This window comes from Canis lupus, chromosome 8 (assembly GCF_003254725.2).
Source record: "Canis lupus dingo isolate Sandy chromosome 8, ASM325472v2, whole genome shotgun sequence".
Lineage (NCBI taxonomy): Eukaryota > Metazoa > Chordata > Mammalia > Carnivora > Canidae > Canis > Canis lupus.
The window spans coordinates 63706524-63723912 of NC_064250.1; the positions used below are offsets into that span (position 1 = coordinate 63706524).

Below are 17389 nucleotides of genomic sequence, written 5' to 3' on the forward strand. Positions count from 1 at the left end.
GACGGGGCAGGGCCAAGGGGGCGGGGGCGGAGTCAGGGCTCTGCCCAGGTCAGTGACAAATGCTCCTTCCAACAGCTTCTGGTTTTCGCTGAGCGTGAGGGACTGGGACCTCCACTGTGTGCACGCTTGACTGTGAGACAGAGTAAGTACAGGCATTGAAGACGGACAGGGGGCCCACGGGCTTGAGGGCATGGGGCTTGATAGGATACTGGGGTTCTGGGATTTGAGAGGCTTCGAAGCTTTGGGGCAGCGCCAGAGTGACCAGGAAAACTTCCCGCGGGGGTGGGGAGAGAGCCAGGGCCTCAGAGGCCGCAGAGTCCACCCTCTGCCCCAGAACTGTGAACTTGGGCACACACTACATCTGGCAGCACCTTGGTGTCCTTTTAGGTAAGATGCGAATTATTACACCTTCCCCACAGTGGCTGTGAAGATTCGGTATGTGGTAGCTCTCGCCCAGGAGGGATTTTGATCCCTGCGGCACATCTGGCAACATCTGGAGACATTTGTAGTGGGCACAGCTGGGGACAGAGTTGCACTGGCGTCTAGTGGGTAGAGGTCAGGGATGCCCCTAAATCGCTGACAAGGCACAGGAGAGCCCCCATGACAAAGAACAGCTCCGAGGTGGAGAAACCCCGAGACAAGGTAGAGGGGACAGAGTCTGGTCCACAGGCGGTGCTCCTCTGTCTGGCTTTCGGCACCTGCCATCTCGGACCTTTAGAAATCAGGAGAAACGACGGAACAGCTCTGTTTCCCTGAGTCAGGGCGGCCCCGGCTGGAGCTGCCACCTACAGGGGTCTCAGGGGCTGCTCGAGCTCCGGATGCTGTGTGGCGATTTGTTAAATAGGCGAAACTTGGACATAAAATAAGTATACTTTTCGGTTTTTCTAAGGAGAGGGGCAGTTGCTGCCCAGCGTCCTTGGTCACGGATCAAGAAGCATGAAGGATAAGGCGGTGGGCAGAGGGGGCCGGGAGGCGATGGGTTCGTTTGTGCTGGTGGTAGTTTCACGGGTGTACATGGCCCAGGGCTTTTTGTATGTCACTCGTATCTCAAGAAATGAGTTTTTAGGAAGGAAAAGGGAAATGGAAGCCGAATAGCAGAGGAGAGTTGTTCCAAGCCACCTGGCAAGTTAGCCCTGGGTGCAGGAGGGCTTCGCGTCCAGCACAGGTTCTAAAGCCTCTGAGCCATAGAGAAGGACTTCATTCATTCATTCATTCATTCATTCATTCTTCCAAAAAGGGGTCTGAGCACCAGCCCTTGGCTGCAAACCTCACAGCAAGAGCCTTTTCGGTTGCTTTTCGGTTGCTCTCTGCTAGGAGCTCGTGCTCTAGTTGGGAACAGAGGCCGGGAGGCAGGAAGGCACCTGCAAATGCACGTGGGACCCGGGCTTCCATCACTGTGGGGGCTCAGGGGCCATCCTAGAGAATAACAATGCACGGGGAGGGGCCGGGCAGGGGCAAGGCATGACAACAGCGAGGAGCAGCAGACAGGTCTCCTTAGGCACACACCTCCCACAGCTGAGCTCCAAGTTGACCTGGTAGGACTTTGGGACCTAGCATTCGGAATAAGTGCAGCAGTTTTGGAGTCCATGGATGGTGGGGATTAGTGGGAGGACTTCCTCAGCGCCTGCCCAGGCCCTGCCCTGCCCAGCCCGGCCGGCTCAAGTCACTCTGGCCTGGGGTGCCAGATGCGCTGGATCCATCTGCTCTTCTCCCTCGGACATGCGGGGACCTCTCTGCAGAAACACTGGCATCGGGGGGCCCAGGAGAGGGCCAACGAGGCCAGGCTCCACTCTCCTGATTGAGAGCCCATCTCCCAGGGGCCAGGCTCCCAGGGCCTGGAGCAGACTCGCCCCAGCTCACAGTTGGCACAAAACTCTGTCAAAGCTGTGTCTTTCCGCCGGAGGCCTAGTAATATGATGACAGCACAGTCCGGGTTTGAAACTGGGAAGCCTAAAACCAGCACCCTCATGCCTCCACTCTCTCGGACCCCCTATTTCCTCCTCTGTACAATGATGGTGAAGATACCAGCTCCGTGTTGCTGTGGAGGAGCATAAATGAGCTTGGGCGAGACCTGGGGATACTCACGAGGACCTAGCTACAGGGGAGAGGGAACAAGGTATCTGTCTCAGAACCGTGAAAGGAAGAACGAGGCAGTGTGTACACCAGTCACAGGAATCTGGATTTTAATCCCGGCTCCATCACTCACTGGCTGAGACAAGCTATATACCATTTTGCTCAGCCTCAGTTTACCCATCCGCAAAATGGTCTCAATGATGTTTCTTCCTTTGATGGGTAGATGCAGTAATATTTGTAGAGTATTGAAGAGGTTGTTAATGAACACTGTTTTGGGTTTCTTTTTTTTTAAGATTTTATTTGTTTATTCATGAGAGACACAGAGAGAGGCAGAGACACGGGCAGAGGGGGAAGCAGGCTCCCTGCGGGGAGCCTGAGCCTGATGCAAGAGTTGATCTCAGGACCCCAGGATCACACCCTGAGCTGAAGGCAGGGGCTCAACCACTGAGCCACCCAGGCGTCCTCAAACACTGGTTTTAGTAAGAGAGAGAGAGTGAGCCCAAGTGGAGAGTTCTAGGTCCCAAACCTGCAGCCCAGGGGAGAGGGCATGAGGCTGGGGCCGCCTCCAAGGAGACCCCGGTATCTGGGGAGACTCGGTGGGTGCTGAGAAAGTGGCTCTGGCCCACCAGACCTCTGGTGCTTGGTGGGGGGCAAAGGGGCAGTGGTGGGGAGAATTGTTTATGAACAAGCTGAGGCCTGCAGAGAGGAAGGAACTGGCTCAAGGCCACCGGGCCAGCTGAAGGCACAGGAGGCCAGAACTCTCTCTCCTGCCTGCGGCAACTGCCTCTGGGCTCCATCCAAGCAGGAACCTCCCTCGGTGTCTGCAACTATTCTCTGAAAGCATTTCTTTTGAGGCAATTATCAGCTCGGTGTTAATCTGTGATAATAAGGGAGCGGAGGTTGAGCTGAAGTGTTTGCTCAGCAGCATCCTGCTACATTGACGGCTCTAACACTTTGCAGGAGGGACCATACTGTGCTGTAAAATTGGCTAGTTTAAAGGACACAGAGATTAAACCACCCACCCACATCCTCTAAAGACTGACACCCAGGGTGCAAACAGAAAGGGGGTGTCAACCTGGGAAGCCCAGACCCTGTGGCTTAATTATCTGCAGATGAGCAGCTATAGTGCTGGCTGCTGAGGCTGGGGATCCAGAGACTGGAGGCGGTGGCACAGAAGGAGGGCCCGGGAGCTGGGGAAGCCAAATGGCCTGGCGGTGTAGAGCACGGGCTGTGAGCATCGGAACTGAGCTTTGCTGGGACGCCTGGGTGGCTCAGCGGTTGAACATCTGCCTTTGGCCTAGAGTGTGGTCCCGGGGTCCCGGGATCGAGTCCCGCATTGGGCTCCCTGCATGGAGCCTGCTTCTCCCTCTGCCTGTGTCTCTGCCCCTCTCTCTGTATCTCTTATGAATAGATAAATAAAATCTTAAAAAAAAAAAAAAAGAACTGAGCTTTGCCGCCATCGGCCAGGGACTCGGCCTGTCTGAGCGTCAGGAGACCCCTCTGAACGGCGCTAATAGCAGAACCCGCCTCTGAAGGTGGGTGTGAGGCCGAGGGAGGGCAGATAGGAGGAGACAGCGCAGCACCCAACAGCAGGCCCGTGACTGCTGAGGCTGCAGTATTTGATTCTGGGTGGCCGGAGCTTCTGCAAACAGAATGTTCTAAATGAGCCTCCTTTGTGAGCTCAGGTGCGATCTAAACGCCAGGGTTGGTGAGCGTTCCCTGCTCAGGTCACTTGATTTTGCTCAAACTCAGGACTGCAGCCGGGTCAGCCTGACTCCCAAGGTCACTGGCCCCTCTCCCCCTGCCCCCCCACAGTGGGGCACTTGTATGCAATGCCCATTGCAGCTGTTTGAGGCCTTTGGGTTTGGGGTTTGTGTGGGTCATGTGACTCTGGCAGGACCCTGAGGCTGGGGACTTGATGACACTGTGTCCTTGGAGGAAGAAGACCCAGCTGGAGGGAGATCTCACCCTCTAGGGCTTTTCTCAGCACACAGGCCACTAGGCCCACACGAGAGCAAGTGTGCAGTGAAAGAATGTACCCCACAGCACAGCTGAGGAACCGGCGACCTCGGTGGGGCTTTGACTGGAAGCTGCCACAGCCACGGCTGACACTTCCACTGCAACAGGTGTGAGCCTTGACCTGTGTCGACTCCTTAAAGCCCCCAGTCAGCACCTGGGACAGGTAGTGGAGTCACCTCCGCTGCACAGATTGGGGTGGGGGGGTGGTCAGTGGCTCAGGGCATGACCGACTTACCCCAAGCCACACTCATGGGAAGTACTGGGGCTGAGCTTTGAACTCAGGAGGCCGGGCTGCCGAGTCTGGGCTGGTCACGGGGGACCATGGACATGGGGGACTTTGGAAGGCCTGGGCCCAGGAAGGTTTTCTGGTTGGAGAGGAAGGGTCTAGGCAGATGGACCAGGAGAGGAGGGAGGAGGCAGGGGCTGAGGACCTCTCAGGGCCCACCTAGGAGGCCTCCTTCTCTGGGGGACAGAAGGAAGAAGACATGTCTTGGCTCAGGGTTGCAGTAACAAAGCAGCACACAAGAGGAAATGGGTCTGGAAGGGCTGATTCCTCCCGAGGCCTGTCGCCTGGACCCGCAGATGCTGGCCCCGTCCCTGTGTCCTCATGTGGACGCCTGTGTGTGTCTGGGTCCTCACCTCTTCTCACAAGGCCTGCCCATACAACCTTGTTTTGACTTCATCACTTCTTTAAAGACCCTTCCTCCCAATACGGTCACATTCTGAGGTGCGAGGTGTTAGGACTTCATTGTAGGAATGTGGGGGACACAGTTCAGCCACCACAGAGTAGGAGGGAAGTCGAGATGCTCACAATCAGAGCGTAGAATTTTCTCATGGGGTTGGGAGTGGGGAGGTGCCTCTGATGAGGAGCAAGGATGGCCCCCGGGTCCTTGCACAGCCCCGCTTCCCGCCCCAGGGGGTGGGTGGGAAGAAGGAGAAAAGAACTAATTGGCATCCACGTGTTCCCCAGCACATCTCTGGAGCCTGGCACCCTGCCGGCCATGGGGGAGATGCTCAATATGTATTTGCTGAGTGAACGAGGATAAATCCAGCAGTGCCGAGGGGCCCGTGGTGGGGGAGTGGTAATTGGTCTGAGTTCACAGAAGGACCACTGGGCCTTGCAAACGCTGCCTCCAGGGATTGAAGTGACAGTCACAGGCCACCTTGGAAGCAGGCTTCTCATTGCCTGGGAACCTCAGAGATGCTGATGAGGCAGAGAGAAGAGAGCCATGCACTCTCACGTCCCACCCCCTGTAGCACGAACCCTGATACGGACGAGAGGATTCTTGCTCTGGTGGCCAGCCCCCACTTCTGCTCTGCGAACTCTGCTTTCTCCTTCCTCTCCCGACCTTTAGGTGCTCACGTCCCCCAAGTCTCTGTCCTCGAGCCTCCACGGCTCTCCTTACCCCGCTCTCCCAACTGCACAGGCTCATTATCTCCCTTAGATGCTGCATGCTGGGTGGTCACAAGCCTGGGACACCGGCCCTACATACCCAGTCCCCTCTCTGAGGAGGTGCCCCCGCTGTGCACCCTCCCTGAGGACACCTCCCCACTGTCCTTTCAGAGCGAGGAGCAGCCACCATGCAGCTCTGCCTCCTTCTGTGCCTGATGCTCTTCAGCTCGCCGGGCACCAGCCTACACCGCCACCGCCCCCGGGAGACGAAGAAGAGGGTCAAGGAGCCGCCTGTGGCCAGCACGGTGGCCCCCGCCAGCAGGGACTTCGCCTTCGACCTCTACAGGGCCTTGGCTACGGCTGCCCCTGATCAGAATATCTTCTTCTCCCCTCTGAGCATCTCCACGACCCTGGCCATGCTGTCCCTGGGGGCTGGATCGTCCACAAAGGTGCAGATCCTAGAAGGCCTGGGCCTCCATCCCCAGGAGGGCTTGGAGGAGGCGCTGCACCGCAGGATCCACCAGCTGCTGTGGGACTTCGCCCAGCCCAGGGAGGACATCCAGCTGAGCCTCGGCAACGCCCTGTTCATCAGCCCCACCGTGCGTCTCCAGGACACCTTCCTCCAGGCCGTGAAGATGCTGTACCTGGCAGACACTTTCCCCACCAACTTTGGGGACCCTGCAGGGGCCCAGAAGCAGATCAACGATTACGTGGCGAAGCAAACCAAAGGCAAGATCGTGGACTTGGCTAAGGACCTGGATAGCACTGAGGCCATGGTGATGGTGAATTACATTTTCTTTAAAGGTAAGACCCCGGTGCTCTGGGCCGAATGCTCTCCTTTCCTCTGCTTTTGTCAAAACGGCCCCCAAGTCCCACACCCATAAAGGAGAGAGAGTAGAGTTAGTCCCTTCTGGTGCCTTGTTGACAGAGTGAGGCCAACAATCAGCAGAGGGTAGGTCAGGCATCTTCCTATGGTATAAGGGGGGGTCAGTGACCCCAGCTGCTGTCCCCCCTCCACCTGCTACCCTGGGAAGAGCTGGCTCTTGTTCATGGCCCTTGGGACCCAACTTCCACCACGAGATTGCCATGGCCACCGTACAGCCACTCAGGAAAGGATTGTGAGTCTTAGAGGGGCCTTGGAGGGCTTCCCCCTGCCCCAACATCCTTGCCCCCATGCCCTCCGAGGGGCTAGGCTCTTCTTTCAGCAGAGAAATCCCTCGACAAGCACCTGGCCTCAGGAGAGTCTCCCCCCGCCCACAACAGCTGATCCCCCAGCTCCATCTCCCTTACGTTTCTGGTGGATACCCCTACTCATCTCCACTCTCATGTCTGCTTCTCCTTCTCGATGCAGAGCCCCTTTGGTGCCCCCATATGGGGCCTGGCTGAGGATGTGGAGGCAGGAGTAGATAAAGAGGGGGACAGGGAGAGAGGAAAGAGGGAAACAGCTTGTTAACTGCCTCCCCCTTCCTAGGAGCACAGATGGCGAGCATCCAGCTTGGAGTCCGAGTTTTCATGTCTCCCCCCCACCCCCCATGCAGGACTCTCTCTCTCTGACACCAGGCTGCAGGGGACTACTGTGACAGAAGCTATGTGGCGTCCTGGGGTGGGCTCCGTATCTTACATCTACTAAGAAGATGCAGAGAACTATCTGTATCTCGTTGATGCAGAAGAGCTGGAGGGATCAGACACAGCAGGAAGCATAAGTGAGGGCTTCTCAGTAGGAAAAGTCCTGTATGTCCAGGAACCTTACAAACTCTCTCCCCCAAACTGAGATCAAAATCCAAAAATGGGAAAAGAGTGAAAAACAGAATAACTCCCCAAGGTGTAGTGTGGCTTTGTCAGCCGTCATTACTGCGGACCTTCTTCTAGAAGATATTTGACCTTGAGTAACCCCAGAGATCAAACAAACAACTTTGGCAGTTAAGGGCCTCCAAAGACATGAAAACCATCCCCTTTGCTTTGCACACGTGGAAGGAAAACCCCATAGAAAGTTCAGGCACGTCCCTGAAGTTATAAAAAGGCTCGCCTTTCTAGTCCAAGGGTTGCGGGATCCCCGCCACTGAGGAGGAGACTGCGCAAGGGGGGATGAGCTCTGTTTGGTGGGTTTACTGTCTCGACACCGTTCATCTGCAGCTCGGACTTTCTAACTCCTTTTCCATTTTGATATTTAGCTAAGTGGGAGACAGGCTTCAACCACAAAAGCACCCGCAAGCAGGACTTCCATGTGACCTCGGAGATGGTGGTTCAGGTGCCCATGATGAAACAGGAAGACCATTATTACTACTACGTGGACCGGAACCTCTCCTGCAGGGTGGTGGGTGTCCCCTACCGAGGGAACGCCACCGCTCTGTTCGTTCTCCCTGGTGAGGGCCAGATGGGACAGCTGGAGAATGGAATGAGTGAGAAAACACTGAAGAAGTGGCTCAAGATGTTCACAAAGAGGTATTCCACAGGCGACGTGAGGCCAGGCTGGCCCTGCACACTGCCAGGGAGACACAGCAGTGGTGGGAAGGTCTCACCCAGCCCATAGCTGCCTCCCAACCTGGAGGCATCGAGTGAGGGCCCAGCCCCCGGGGCCTGAGCGCCCACTTTCCTAATGGGGCCGTCAGAGTGTGTGGGGACCCATGGGGACAGATCCCATGGTCCAAGTCCAGAGTTGGGTGGGCTCTAGGCAAGGGGTTGGAGGACCATTATGAAACTGAGGGCAGGTAGCTGGCATATGAGTTCAGCCAGCCGATGAAAGTTCCTATTCTCTTTCCAGGCAGCTTGAGCTCTATCTTCCCAAGTTCTCCATTGAGGGCTCCTACCAGCTGGACAAAGTTCTCCCTACGCTGGGCATCAAAGATGTCTTTACCTCCCACGCTGACCTGACTGGCATGACCAACGACACTAATATCCAGGTGTCTGAGGTGAGCTCAGAAGATTTCTGTTCTATTTTGCTCTATTCTATTCTATTCTAATTTATTCTGCTCCGCTCCTTTCATTCCATTCCACCTTCTAAATTTACTCTCCCTCTTTCTCTCTCTCTCCTCTTTTCCTTCAAGAAACAAAGATATCACTTTGCACCTCATCCTATGTGCAATGGGAAGCCATATCCAGCACCGCGTCTTAGAAGGAGCTCTCAAGAAGCAATCAAAACTAAGACTTAGGTGCTAGCTCCTTCACTCACTAGCTGTGTGACACTTACTTGACCTCTCTGAGCCTCCTTTCTCTCTATAAAATTGGAGGGTCACATCCTTGCTTCAAGATTCCATGAAAATTCAAGGGAAGGCACAGATCCCAGTGCACAGTAGTGGCACGACTACCTGTCATTTGCTACCTGCTTGGTGGCATGGTTGCACAGAGAGTTGGACAGTGATGGCAGAAGCTTCACCGTCTCCAGTGATGGCATCTCCCAGCCCCTGATGGTTTGGTGACATCTGATCTTTCCTTTGCAGATGGTGCACAAGGCTATGGTGGAGGTGGACGAGTCGGGGACTCAAGCGGCTGCAGCCACAGAAGCAATCTTCATGTTCAAGTCAGCCCCAATGAGGCCTCATAAGATCATGTTCAACAGGCCCTTTATGATGCTCATTGTGGAGAATGCCACGAACATCCTCTTCCTTGGCAAAGTGACCCATCCCTGAGGTGGGTGTTTCTCCTGAAAGGCCACAGGCCTCCATAGTGGAAGTCCCTACTGGGAGCTCGTGATTGACACAGGTTTTGTTGACTAATGAAGCATTTACAAGTAATAATAATCATAGTATTGATATACTAACGATGGCTTCTTTTCACACAACTGCAAGATGTGGCCACCTTGAGGAACCTTCGAGAGCACTTGGTCTGGCCCTCACTCTTCATCAGTGGAGTCTAGCATCGAGGCCCAGAGAGGTTGGTTGACTTGCCCAAGGACACACAGCATGTTAGCAGTAGAGAGAGGCCCAGAATCCAGGCCTCTGATGCCCAGCCCAGTGCCACTGAGCTCTGTAGGAGGATTGTTCTGGCAGGCATTTCTACCAAAAAATGTAGTTCTAAGCTGAGGCCTTCTCTTGCAAGCAATACCAGCCATCCATTCATCATGGTTTAGAAAAAAACAAGGAATGGGGCTTCTGTCCCAGCTAACCAGCTGTGGGGCATTGGGGTGATCCTATTCCTCTCTGGACCTCAATTTCCCCCATGCATCCAAGGAAAGATCAGGTGAAAGGTTGACATCATATAAAGAAGCGGGGGTGTTCCCTGCCCATCACCATAGATTTTAACACATTCCAGTGCTCCTTGTCCTAGAAGAAAAGCAAGTGGGCACCAGGGTGGAAAGGGCCCATCACATCATCGAACTATCCTGAGGCTTCATTACAACCTCCTGGCGTGGCTAGGGGCAGGAGAATAGAGACCTGTTGCAAACACTAGAGTATCAGTTGAAGACATTGATGACTAACCACGAATTTTAGCATCAACAAGAGCAATAAAGCATTTTGCAAACACTGAGTGTCATTGTCCTTACGGAGGTAATGCTGGGAACGGTCACATTAATAGGTTACCGTGTACCAGGCCTTGTGCCACGTGTTCACCTGGATGGTTGCCTTTATCTGCTGTGAGGCAGGTAGCGCTATTATCCCCATTTTACAGATAGGGGAGGCAAGGCTTGGAGAGAGCAGGCTACTTCTCCAGTCACACAAGGGTGGAGGCAGGAATTGCCCCAGGGAGTGCAGCCCCCAGACCCACATTTTCAGTCTTGTGCTCTGCTGCAGGGAAGACATGATGGAGAACCAGAAGCCTGGTTCCAGATGCATCACTCCCCTGGGATGCAGGCAAGCTTACTCTCCCTCCTCTTTTATGAAAGCCCCTACAGACACTTCCTCGTCTAGCAAATGAATGGGATCGGACACTTTAAAGAATCAATGAATGAATGAATGAGTCCTTCACTCGAATTGTCCTCTAATTAGCCACCCCTTTAAATCTGAGTGCTTGCCCAGCCCACCCTGCATGGCCCTAGTGTGCTCCCAGGGAGGCTGTACCCACTGCCCTGATCCCAGAGTCTGCACTGTATTGCAAAAGGTCAGAACCTCAAGCCTTGGGCACACCTCAAAGTACTGAGCACCTACTTTGTGCCAGCCTTTGGGGACACTTTACACCTGTCATCTCCTGAATCCCTCGACAACCCCGCAGAGTATGTCCCTGTACCCATTTTACAGAGGGGATGTGAGGGTGTGTGCAGAGGCTGAGGGCAGTGAGAGGCTTAGGCCCTAGGACCCAGATGGCACCTGTGTTGACATATGGTTGGGCAGATGGCTGAGATGGAACCCGGACAGCTTGTCTGCATCTGAGCTTCCAGTTCAGGGACAGCATTTCAGGATTGGGCCTCCTCGTGGGCTCAGACCCACTCCCGTGTGCCTTTCCCTTGCGAAATGTCTCTCCTGCCTTGGCAGATATTTCTCTCACTGTTTGCCCAACCAGTCCAAGGTCAGAGGGAGGCCCTGCCTGTGTGATGTGTGTAAGACCAAGGTCCAGAGTCGTCTGAAGTTCACTGGGCACATGGTCACACAAGAGCTACCATGTATGAGGTCGGGATGGGCTCCAGGGTGGCTGCATGTCACACACTGAAGCTCCCGGCTGGGTGTCATGGCAGGCCTCATCACTCAACTGTCACACGATCCTGGGATGAACGCAATGGTATAGCATGGGGGGGTGGGGGGTGGAGAGAGAGAGAAAGAGGTCAGGAAAACCTTCTTGGAAGAGGTGATATTGAACTGGTCTTGAGTAAATAAGCTTTCACCAGACAGCAGGTTTGGGAACAGGGGAGAGACTCCAGCAGAGAGAAGGGCCGGAGGATGATGTTGAGTAAGCTGCAATGTTTGGAAACCACGGAGACTTCATTCCAGGCCAGGATAGGGTGTGTGAAGGAGAGTAGTGAGGATAAGGTGCCCGCACAACCATCTGGGACGGGGACCTTGAACAAGAAGCTGGTGTTACTCTGTTCTATTTCTTCCTGATTTTAGAATGGCTTGGTCATCCGCATCACACCCTGAGCCCTCCCTGGACCCCTCGCATCCCTCATTCTCACACGGGCACATGAGCAGACACCTCCACTCAGCCCTATAGGGGGCACTTGCACCCATGTGCACCTGCTCCTCCAGTGGCCCTTTCTCCAATTGACCTCGTCCATCCTGTCCATTAAAAAGGCAGCTTAACAACAGAAACTGTGTTATTGCACAGTTCTGGAAGCTGGAGTCTGAGACCCAGGTGTTAGGCTGGTTCCTCCTGAGGCCCTTCTCCTTGGCTGGGCTCACAGGTGGCCTCCTCTCTTTGTGCCTTCAAATGGTCATCTCCTGGCATTCTAACCTCCTCTTCTGTCTCCCAGCCTCCCCAGGTCTGATTGGACCAGAGCCCACCCTATGGGCCTCATTTTAACTTAATCACCTCTTTAAAGGCCATGTCTTCTAATACAGCCTCATCCTGAGGTTCTGGGGGTCAGGGCTTCAACAAATGAATTTGGGGGCAGGGGACACAATTTAGTTCAATAGAGTCACCTCCATTTGAATTTCTGCTGCTATTGTCAAGCCTCGTCTTGTTCTTGGGAACCCACTTTCATTTCTCTCTCTGATCATATGGATACTCAGGACCTCCCCTTGTGAACCCACTGCCACCAGAATGGCAGAGGACAATGCTAGGGCTGAGAAGTCCTGCCCCCACCTCTTCTGCGGAGACCCAGGCCAGAAAAACGACCTGGGACTCCAAGAGGAAACACTTCACACCCCAATGAGCAGCCATGCCCAGCCCACTCTTGTTTATTTAGCTCTTTTACCCAAAGGCCATTGTTTGGGGGCACTTACAGAGCCTCAGACATGGAAGTCATACAAGGTACAAGTGCAAGCCCAGCAGACATGGACTCTGGCCACAACCAGCTAATCAAGCAGATAAACATGGGGGTACAAACTGTGGTGAAGGTAATTCATTCATCTGCAGATATTTATTGAATGCCCACTGCTTATCTGGAACCGTCCTGGGTATTGGAAATAAATGAAGAAAACCACAAAAATCCCTGCCCCAGTGGAGCGACATTCTTGCATGGAGAGACAATAAAATTTAAAAAAAAATAACGAGGAATAAAATAGAAAAGTAGAGTATGACATATGCCCATTGGTGACAAGTGCTATGGCACGTGAGCTTGACTTGGCACCTTGTTTCTGCAAACAGAGCCCAAGGAGAGAAGGATGCTAAGTGGCGCCCACTGCCTTGACTAAGTGGTCCAAACCCTAACCCCCCGGGGTGATGGTGTAGGAGATGGGGCCCTTGGGAGGTGATTAGGTCATGAGGGTGGAGACTCCATCAATGGGATTCGTGCCCGTATAAAAGACACTGCAGACAGCTCCCTGGCTCCTTCCCATGGCAGGGCACAACCAGAAGTCCATGACCAGAAAGGGCTCTCATCCCACCACGCTGGCTCTGATCTCGAACTTCCAGCCTCCGGAACGGTGAGAAATACATTTCTGCTGTCCAGGAGGTGCCCGTCTGCGGTGTCCCCAGACACCTGGGAGCTGTCACGGCCCGGGCGAAACAGAGGAGACGTGGGAATTAAGTGTAATGTGGTTTCCTGATTGGGATCCGGGAAGCGAAGAAGGACAGTAGGGGAAAAACTGTTAAGACACAAATGAGTCTGCACCATACTGACGTTCACGTCTTGGTTTTTGATAAATACGCCGTGGTGACAAAAGATGTTTGTGTCACAGGAACTCTCTGCACTGTTTTTACTACTTTTCTGAGTATCTTGAGTTATTTCAAAACAAAAAGTTGTTTTCTTTAAAAAAAAAATGTTAAGGAAAGAGAAGAGAAAAAGCAGAGGAGAGGAGAGGAATGGGATTGGTTTGTAACGGCAGAAGCTAGAGGCCAGTGAAGGGAGAAAGTGGGGTGCCCAGAGCGACAGCTGGGGAGACCCTCTACCCCGGGAGCCGGGGGTCCAGTGGGGGCTCTGAGGTGGTGACGTTGAAGCTGAGATCTGAAGGACAAGCCGGACTGAACCGGGCAAAGATTATGGGCAAAGACCCAGACGGGGGAGACTGTCTTGCTCTAGGAATTGAAAGAGGACACACGTGGCTGGAGCCCGGAGTCCTGCTCATCACGGTGTCCCTGTGCAGGTGCTGGCGCAGGGAGTGACAGCAGTAATACTAGGTCACACTCAGGATGCCACCTGCTGCATGCGTGGCACTGCCCTGCATCCCCTGCATGTATATCTTAATTCACAAAGTGTCAGAGAGGCCCCTCCTGCAAGGTACTGGGGCTGGTGAGCAAGTGCTATCGGTGTCCTCCTCCAGCCTCACCCGTGAACGGACCATCTGCCACCTTTCCACAAGGAATGAGGTGGGAGGAAGGTGGCCCCAAGGTGACTGTGTCCTTTGACCATCTGGGACATCCAGCGTGAGTCCATACACCACTCCTGATGGTAGTTTTCCATGAAGACATACAGAGCACAGATAACGAAACATTTCCTACATAGGTGCACGCTGCTGCTCACACGTATGTGCACACACACCCAGCCTGCTGGAGAGCAGTGGCTGCCCGGCAGCTAATCCAACTACAGTTTCCATTGTACTAAGATCTGAGCATTTGCTGCACATGCCTGGGAGCGAGGGGTCCCCCAGAGTCTTCCCTCTGAGCCCTCCATCTCCCTCAGCATCCCAGAGAGGCTGCCATGAGCCCCCCGTGGATTTGATCAAGTCTCTGTTCTTTCACAAATAACAAGGTCCTTGGCCTGGGTGGAGGCAGGAGCAGGAAGGTGAGTCTGGTGGGTGGGGGTGGGATGGGGTGAAGGAATACCAGAGGTGGGCTGAGATGTGGGACCTGAGCTTCTGCTCCTGGATGCTCCTGGATGCACTAAGTGAGGTGCTCGTGAGCCAACACACATGTCCCTTCATCCCTTGTGCGGTGGGAATGATCATGATGATGCCCTTTCACCAGGCTGGGAGCAAATCGGGCAAAGGGAAGAAGCTTTGACCCTACAGCAGCGTTTCTCAAACGTAACTTGAGGAGCTTGTTAAAAATTCTTATTCAGGGTCCTTCCTACCCTAGGAACTGTAATGTTTGAGACGAGGTCTTTAACAGGCCCTGCTCAGATTCAGATGCACACGCAGCGTTTGTGTCTCCACTTCTCGGGGTGCGTGACAGCACAGGGCTATCCTACTAGGCCCAGGCCCCAGGCACTCCTATGCCCCCATCTCCCCACCACCACCACTCCGGCGCAGCTGCCACCCACCTAGACTCAGAGCCTGAAGACCCTCGTCCTCCAGGGCCTGATGCCCCTGGACGCTCTTTGCTTTTAGGTACTTTTCCAGCTAATTCTTTCAGGGCAGCAGCCAGGTAACAAATACATAAAACCCAGGTGCATCTTGGAGCTCATGGCCACTCTGACAGCTCAGAGAGTGCTTCCTCGGGTCTCTGCTCAGAGGTCCCTGCCCAGGTAGCCGTCCTGACTCCCCCAATCCCGGCCCTGGGGTCCCAGTTCCCCATGCCTTCCTCTAATACTTTCCGCACCAGAGTTAACATCTTTCTACGTGTCTCTGTCTCTCAAGGACCATGAGGTCCCCGAGGGCCCGAAGTGGTCTCTACTCCCCAGTACCTGGCACGGGGCTTGGCCCAAAGTGGACTCTCATTGGGTGCATGAACTAGGAGATGGCCAGCTGGCTGCAGAGGACTCTTGCTTCTGCAAGTCCTCAGGTCACTGCCTGAGACTTCTCTATTCCTTGGGTGGGACCCCCACCGCACACCCTGCAGGTGGGGTTGCTGATAACCTATAGGACACCCAACTAAGAACTCCAGGTGATAAATCACTTTTTAGGAGAAGTACGCCCCAGGCCTAGTGAGGCACGTTTGCTCGCTGACTCAGGCAGCTCTATGTGTAGGGAGCAAGGATGAGCGAGAAGGGCGTCCCCACTGGCCAGAAGCCAACAGTCTCACTGCAGAGATTGGGGAAGTGACAGTCACCGGACAGCGGGGGAAGCAGAGTGGGGACACATCTGGGCTAGTCAGAGGAGGGGCGGTTCTGCCAGGAAGGACCCCGGGAGGCCTCCTATCACATGATGTGCAGCCCAAAGTGTAACAAAGCTGTTGACTCACCGATGATTGCATCAAACTGAAGCCTGAGACAGAACGTCCTGGGAGGTTTCCTTGTTTGTAAAGGAATTTGAAAGCCTCCCTTCTCCTGGTACAAGTGGGGGGCCGTGGGATCTGCAGGGACAGCTCGGCTCTGGGGAGTGCCCTTCGGACCCCTGCGGTCTGGCGTCCCAGCTGCAGTTCTGGTGTCACTGTGGCAGGGAGCGTGGACCACAGAGATGGACAGTAGGGAGCGGGTGTCCACGATGTGGAGAAGGGACACCCCCACCCCATGTAGAAGAGGGGCAGGGGGATGGCCCCAGGTCCTGGCTGTGCTGGGGAGCAGAGGCATCATTCACTGGGAGGCGGGAAGACTGCAGGGAGCAGGGAATGGCTGGGGGTTCAATTTAGGGTCGGATCCTTTGAGAGAGGAGAGAGGTCACTAAGGAGAGACGCCAAAAGGAGGCGCTGGGGTCCACATTCTGCTCACCAGAAACCTCTGAAACTTGGAAAGAGCCACATGACCCCGGGTGAGACATGGGAGCTGATGGATGAGATGGAAGCGTGGCAGGTGGACACCACCCTGCGGGGGGAGTGGCAAGGAGGCCGGGGGAGACCCGAGGCCTGGGAGAGGCTCTGAGGTGGGGGAGCCCACCGAGGGGGCACAGGAGGGAGCGGGGGCTGCAAGGGCCTCCCCTCACCCACACCCACGTTTACAAAGAGCTCCGCAGCCGGTGGCCACTTCACGTCCCTTGACCCTGACCTCAGAAACCCGTCACAGCCGGGCCATAAGCCCCCTGGTGTTTTCTGGACCAATAGTCCCCACTCAAGCCAAGACAGTACAGGAATCGCAAGGCCACGGGCTCCCTGACGAGGCTCACAGAAACCCCAGAGGTGGAGAAGCGCTAAGGAGGAGATGTTAACCTGAGAGAGGGGGACAGGGGACCCCTTGCTTTGTTATTATGATGGTTACAAGTGCACCATGTTTGTCCTAAATATCCACCCTGATAGTGGCAAGAAATCTACCAAGTTCTGGGTCAGTTTCCTATATTTATTTTTTTAAGATATTTATTTATTTATTTATTTATTTATTTATTTATTTGAGACACAGAGAGAGGCAGAGACACAGGCAGAGGGAGAAGCAGGCTCCATGCAGGGAGCCTGACTCAGGACTTGATCCCAGGACTCCAGGATCACGCCCTGGGCCAAAGGCAGGTGCTAAACCACTGAGCCACCCGGGCTGCCCATAAAAGCCCTCAGTAGCCAGGCTGTCAGGACCCATCTCACTTTTGAGGGCTTTCTCTGCATCTTTGCTTAATAAATTTCTATCACTTTGCCCGTTGTCAGTGGTCCTCGAGAGTCATGTTTGACCCTGTGAAATAAGAATCGAGCTCTCCCGTATCCGGGCCACGTACTTTGTATGAAGTTGACCTGCTTTCTTATATAATATTTAGGTGTCCCTGTTTGTTTTCTTCCCTGATCCTAAGAGCTCAGCGGGTAGAGGATGTGGCTCGGGGTTAAGCTACTGCTGTATAATAAATGACTCCAACAAAAGTCCACAGCTTAGAACAATAAATGTTTACAACCTCACCGTTTCTAGGGGTCAGGAATCCGGGAGAGGCTGAGCTGGGGGGTTCAGGCTCAGGGTCCTTCCTGAGTTTATGGGGGCTGCTGTCTTCATAAAAGCGGATGGACAGGCTGAATGAGTAAGGGAATGAGTAAGGAGGTACCCCAGCCCCATCTGACGCAGGGGAAGAGTCTGCGGCTTAGGGTACGTAAGGGTGTCGGGGGTAAGTCGGGGACCGGGCTGCTCTAACTCCAAGTCAGGAATTCTCAGATGCA

At 54.4% G+C, this 17389-nt stretch overlaps 1 protein-coding gene across 3 annotated transcripts; it reads left to right on the forward strand.

Moving 5' to 3' along the window:
- On the forward strand, positions 1–9945 carry SERPINA5 (serpin family A member 5). Of its 3 annotated transcripts, none has more exons than XM_025443548.3 (5): positions 1–142; positions 5657–6289; positions 7657–7927; positions 8247–8394; positions 8923–9945. In XM_025443548.3, the coding sequence occupies exons 2-5, from the start codon at positions 5674–5676 to the stop codon at positions 9109–9111; spliced, it is 1224 nt and encodes a 407-aa protein (XP_025299333.1). In that variant the 5' UTR covers positions 1–142; positions 5657–5673; the 3' UTR covers positions 9112–9945. The 3 variants fall into 3 exon arrangements, with proteins under 3 accessions (XP_025299333.1, XP_025299335.1, XP_025299334.1); XM_025443550.3 differs by lacking the exon at positions 1–142 and adding an exon at positions 271–387; XM_025443549.3 differs by lacking the exon at positions 1–142 and adding an exon at positions 3844–4199.
- Positions 9946–17389: the final 7444 nt, after the last annotated feature.